The sequence below is a fragment of the Chenopodium quinoa genome, unplaced genomic scaffold (assembly GCF_001683475.1).
Source record: "Chenopodium quinoa cultivar QQ74 unplaced genomic scaffold, ASM168347v1, whole genome shotgun sequence".
Lineage (NCBI taxonomy): Eukaryota > Viridiplantae > Streptophyta > Magnoliopsida > Caryophyllales > Amaranthaceae > Chenopodium > Chenopodium quinoa.
In genome coordinates this window covers 9,769,990-9,775,894 of record NW_018742418.1, presented here as the reverse complement: position 1 = coordinate 9,775,894, position 5,905 = coordinate 9,769,990, and the positions used below count along the sequence as shown (strand labels likewise).

At 30.2% G+C, this 5,905-nt stretch overlaps 1 protein-coding gene across 1 annotated transcript; it reads left to right on the top strand.

The window, feature by feature from the left end:
* Nucleotides 1-4,484: 4,484 nt before the first annotated feature.
* On the top strand, nucleotides 4,485-5,213 carry LOC110714702. Its single transcript, XM_021893231.1, has one exon. It carries the CDS (start codon nucleotides 4,485-4,487, stop codon nucleotides 5,211-5,213), a length of 729 nt encoding a protein of 242 aa, XP_021748923.1.
* Nucleotides 5,214-5,905: the final 692 nt, after the last annotated feature.

Genomic DNA, 5,905 nt, shown 5'->3' with positions numbered 1-5,905 from the left:
TATATCTAGACTATTCAATCTATAACGTAATATTAAAACAGACACTAGGAAGAAATCGACTCTAGAAATAACACGTGTCATAATTTGGTACTGTTTTTTCCTCTAAGTTTTTTTTCCACGGTGACATCAACTACTTATTGTAAAATATACTAAAAATATTCACCAAATCATTCACTTAAACAAAAAATATATATTTGTGATTCACATATTTTCCATAAAATACTATTCTAACGTCTATTACTTTGTATATACATGGAGTACATATAATTTCCTTATCCTTATGCATTATTTTATTCCTTCAAATCTTCAATATATTATATATGTAGTAATTTTGTAACAAAAATTAAAAAAAAATTATGCGTTTTAGAAATAATTGATTCATACTTGATTATTACTATTACTATTATTCCCTAGGTCTTCTTTTGTTATTCATATATTCTCTATTTAGAAATTTCAAAATGTTTTAATTTCTTATTAGGAAACGGCTTCCTAATAGCATAATATATATATATATATATATATATATATATTTACAATATTAATCTTATTTGATTTATTTTTAAGTTTTAGTTATTTATGTATATCAAAAGCACGACAAATCAGATATGTTTACCACTATCCTAAATTGTATCAAATACACTGTAGTAATTATTTATGTTACAATTCCATAGTGTTTAAATATAATTTTAAAATACTTAATTATTTAGTTAATAAAAAGAAAAACGATATCAATTTATCATTAAAATTTTAATCTTATTTGTGTAATTACTCTGTTGTCATTATATTTCATGTTTCATTTCATTATATACATAAAAAAAATACTATGATTATGTATTTTGTCCACATGCATTATACAAATTATATTATTTTTGTTTTTTAAAAATTTTGTGTTGAATTATAAACAATAGTGAAATTAATTGTCGTGCATGGAACGGGACCTAATCTAGTTTCAAATAAAACCCTACCTTCAACTACATATTTAAATTAGTATATAATCCTGAAAAAAAAAACAGGCTCTTATTTTTTTCCCCTCATTTTTTTTTGCTCTCTCCATTGTTGATAGAGAGTAAATATAATTGAAGACCAAGATTTCTGTATTTCTTATGTGTGAACAAGATTTCTGAATTTCTTATTTGTGAACAAGATTTCTATATTTCTTATTTGAAGACCAAGGTTTGTCGTTGCGGTGTTGTCCCATCTTCGACGTTGCGGGTGTTTGTCTACCAGCACGTGGTGACCCATTGCCGGTGTTTATAATTAATAAGATTAATTTTGATGTTAATAATTTTTGATAAAATTAAGTTATAACTTGTTAAAATTATATTATTGTTGAACTTGTACATATTTTGTTGAATTTGTTGTCGGAATTTGTTGTCGAAATTGTAATTGGAGAAACCATTTCCGTCCAGGAAAAAGAATTTTAAAACAAAAACAACCTAAGGTGAGAGATAAATACATTTCTTGAAATTGATAATAGTAAGTTGTACTATTATCTCAAGCATAGTAAACAGGGATTTTCTGGTTTTGGTCTGATTGTGTGTGACATTCTCCACTTAGCTGATCTATGTTCTAATTTTAATGTCTCTCAAGTAGCTAGAAGTGGCAATGTTGTAGCCCACAAATTAGCTCAGGTTAGTAGAGAATATGAGGAGATGCGTGTTTAGATAGAGGATGCTCCTCCTTGTATTGTTGTTGGTTTTGCTAGATTCCTCTAGCTTCTAAATAATTTTCTCTGGTTACAGATTGAAAAAAAAAAAAAAAAAAAAAAAAAAAAAAAAAACATTTCTCTAAACCTATTAGACGTGCTGATACCCCTTAGCCAATGGTCTAGTAAATAACTAACGCGTGTAATGTGTATAGTCCACTTATGTTCGAACCCTGCGACAGTGCGTAAAACATGTTTTATTATTTTATTTTAAAAAATTCACAATTTAAAATATCATTTATTTTTATAATATCAAAAATGGCAAAGTTATACTTTTAGACATCACTTGTGTTATTGTGCGTAACTCTTTTAATTGTTTTAAAAAAAGAATTTTTTTTTTTAATTCTATTCTATACTGTGGCCCTTAAATAATTTAATAAAAATAAAACAATTTCAGGAAAAACAATTTTAAAAAATAATAAAAAAACAACCAGTTTATTTATTATATAACTTTCATTATAAATAATATTTTTTAGAGTTAATGAATGTGCTGATACCCCCTAGTCCAATGGTCAACCACATGACAAACTTGTTTGCTATGAAAATCCTCCTGTGTTTGAACCTTGTGACCTTGAAGAAGCCTTTATTTTTTTTGGAAAAATGATCATTTTATAGAATCATTCTTGTTAAATATGTATTTTCAGAGGAGTGGCTAACTTTTTTTTATCTTTAATAACTATTTTATTTGAACTTTTTTTTTAATCTTGTATATTTCGTAAAAAAAATTTATTATTTCATTTTATACTGTATTCTACAACTGTGGCTTTTTAAAAATTAATAAAAATAATAATAATAATGATGAATATTGTGAACATGTGGCCCAACTTCAAACTTACCATGTCCAAAAAATCCATTTTAATCTTTTTTTCCTACTTTTTAATTTCTTTGTGTTAGATCCGTTTTTAGTACATGTATTTTACAGTTGTAAATGGCTGAGGGAAAGTCAATAAGTTGTACATTTTTGTAAACATGATCCATTTTACAGAATTATTTTGGAGGGAAACTTACCCTAAATTTCTAAATTTCCTTCCTAAACAAAAAAAAATATATAAAATAAAATAAAAATAAAAACGCTAAATGTATTTAATGAATTCATTATCCATCACATGTACGATGTACCCCACTTACACTTAACTCTATTATATAATAAATATTAACCATGTTTATGGATATGATACTATATATGCATGAATAATTACATAAAACAATCATATTAGTGCATGTTTATGGTTATGATACTTTAAATACATTAATGATTACAAACAATATTTCTGGTTAGTGTTAATCAAACATACATAGCAAGGTACACTAAGTAATGATATTTGATTTTTAATTAAGTGTTCTTATTTCAAAATTTACTACAAAACATATAATGTAAATAAGGAATACTTACAAATTTGACCTCCCTGCAAATATTTAACACTTACAATATTGTATTAAAGATTTAAAGTAGGGTTAAAAATAACGAACTAAAACACAATTTTTTAAGACAAAAGAGATACAAATATTAACATGTTGTCAAATTCGATGCTAACATAGAAGAAATCATTACAGAATTTATAATAGAAAGTAATACGTATAGAAACTGATCCATTAATAAAGTGATACATCTGATATAATAAGAATCTTATGAGTAAAATTTATTTAGAATACCTAATTTAAAATTTAGAGCATGTGAGTAAAAGTTTGGAGCTTATGGGTAATAAATAGAATATATGATTAAAAATCTGAGAGCACAATTTAAAACTTATAGCTAATTTAAGATTTAGAACATGTGAGTAAAATTTAGAATATATGAGTAAAAATTTAGAATATGGGAGTGTTCTCATATATGAAAGAGTTCTCACGAGAGCCTATGCTTATATTAGTCATTAAAATGTCCAAATGTCTAATGACTTCATTTGATACATCAGATTAAAATAATATTTCATCCGTTTCTTTTTAATTGACACATTTAGCAAATTCTAATTTATTTTATAACAAAGTTTACTTGACATTATAGTGAGATGGATGAATATTTTAAACTCTCTATGTTCCTTTTTACTGCATGATATAATAGTATCAAAACTTTTTTAATACATAATAAAGGGTTACTAATCCATCAATTTAAAGGGTTACTAATAATACACCAAGGGTTCTTTTAAATCGTGTCATAGTTATACTTCCTCCGTTAATGGTTATTTGCAACAATTGTACCTTTCGTGGAGGCCAATGCAAAACTTTTAATGGGTGTTTAAATGAGGGTAATTGGAAACAAGGGCATGTGAATAATTGATTAAAAAGGAGGGAAAGGGGAACCCGGTTTCATTTAAAGAGGAGAGAGAATCTGAAATTTTGGGGGAAAAAAATTTCCCTCCTAACATTTCACTCTCTCTTTAAAAATTTCAGTTTTCACACCAATTTTTTCCCTCCACTTAAATTTTTCATTCAAGGGAGGGTATTTAAACAGTCTGCCAGAAAACAGAAGTCAAAGTTCACACCAATTTTTTCCCCCCACTTGAATTTTTCATTCAAGGGAGGGTATTTAAGCAACCTGCCAAAAAACAACATTCAAAGTTCACATACAAACCAAAAGTTCCATATCCATATTACACCATTGTTTCTTCACAACAGTCAGAACTAAGCTATCATCCTAAACCTAATTAGTGCTAGGTCAGAAGCAGCATCTTCATCTCCTTAGGTTTTTCTAGTTCAGCTTCAGTACAGCAAAAAAAACAGCCACCCCACTTCATTACTAGTCCTCAAATCTGTGGAACTCATCATCATTAGTTTATCAAACATGGCAGACATTTTCGATGATGATTTTTTCAGCATTGATCAAATGCTAAATGATGAAGGTAATATGGAAGACAGTGATTCAAGCACCATTGAAGGAACTCACAACATTGAAGACAATGTGTTACATGAAGAAGCAATGCAACATCTCAAAGGCAAGAAACAGCTTACTGTTTCCCAAAAAAGAGAAACTGTTGATGCTATTCTGTTGAAGCTGGAAGGTAGGGAATTGCCAAGAGGGTTTTCAACACAGCAAGCAGTCAACTTCAATGTACACAGGTCAACAATTCAGAGGTTATTCAAAGACATAAAATCCCAAATGGCAGTGGGGAATGTGATAGATGTCAGAAGCAAGAAGCTTGGCAAAACTGGACCCAAACCAACAGAGTACACAGATGAGTTTTTACAATCAGCCCCTTTGTACAAAAGGACAATTGAGAGAAGCTATGGAGCTGCTCTCAAAATCTCACATGTCACCATTCACAAGTTAAAGAAAAAAAGGAGGCTGAGAACACATACAAGCACAAATCACCCAACTCTGACATCCAACCACACGATAGCAAGACTAAAATGGGTTTTAAGTCATCTACTGCCTGCTGCAGTGAATGCTAACCCTAAGTTTGAGGATATGCAGCAAGTCATACACATAGATGAAAAATGGTTCTACTTGAACCCAGAAACAAGGAGGTTCTATTTCCTGCCAAATGAACCAAATCCATACAGGTGCCAATAGTCCAAAAGATTTAAGGTAAAAGGCATGTTCATGGCAGTCATTGGAAAGCCAATTTTTGACACCCATGGACTAGTGCTACGTGATGGAAAGTATGGAATCTTTCCATTTGCTTATGAGAGCATTGCAAAGAAAAAAAGCAAAAACAGAGAGGCTGGAGCTGTGGAAATTAAGACAACACAGAATGTAAACAAGGAGGCAATCAAGGCAATGCTTCTCAACAATGTCATTCCAGCCATAAAAAGTAAACGGCCACCCCATCTGTCTAAGGACATATGGATTCAGTGGGATAATGCCAAACCTCATCAAATTCCTAAAGATGAGGAATTCATTGCTGCATGTCAGTCAGATGGGTTCAAAATACAGTTCATTTACCAGCCAACACAGTCACCAGACTTAAATGTGCTAGATCTCGGCTTGTTCAATGTCATACAGTCCATACAGTACCAGTCATTCCCTAAGGACTTGGGGAACTCATAGACAAGGTCAAAGGGGCTTATGACTTGTTTAATCTAGTGTTGAACAAGCACTGTTGGATAACACTACAATGTTGCATGGAAGAAATACTCAAGCATCTAGGGGGGAATAATTTTACCCCACCACACAAAGGGGAGAAAAGGCTGGAAAGACTTGGCTTGCTGCCAGAACAACTAGAGGTGGATAGGAATGTGGTTCAACAAGCTGTTGATTATCTC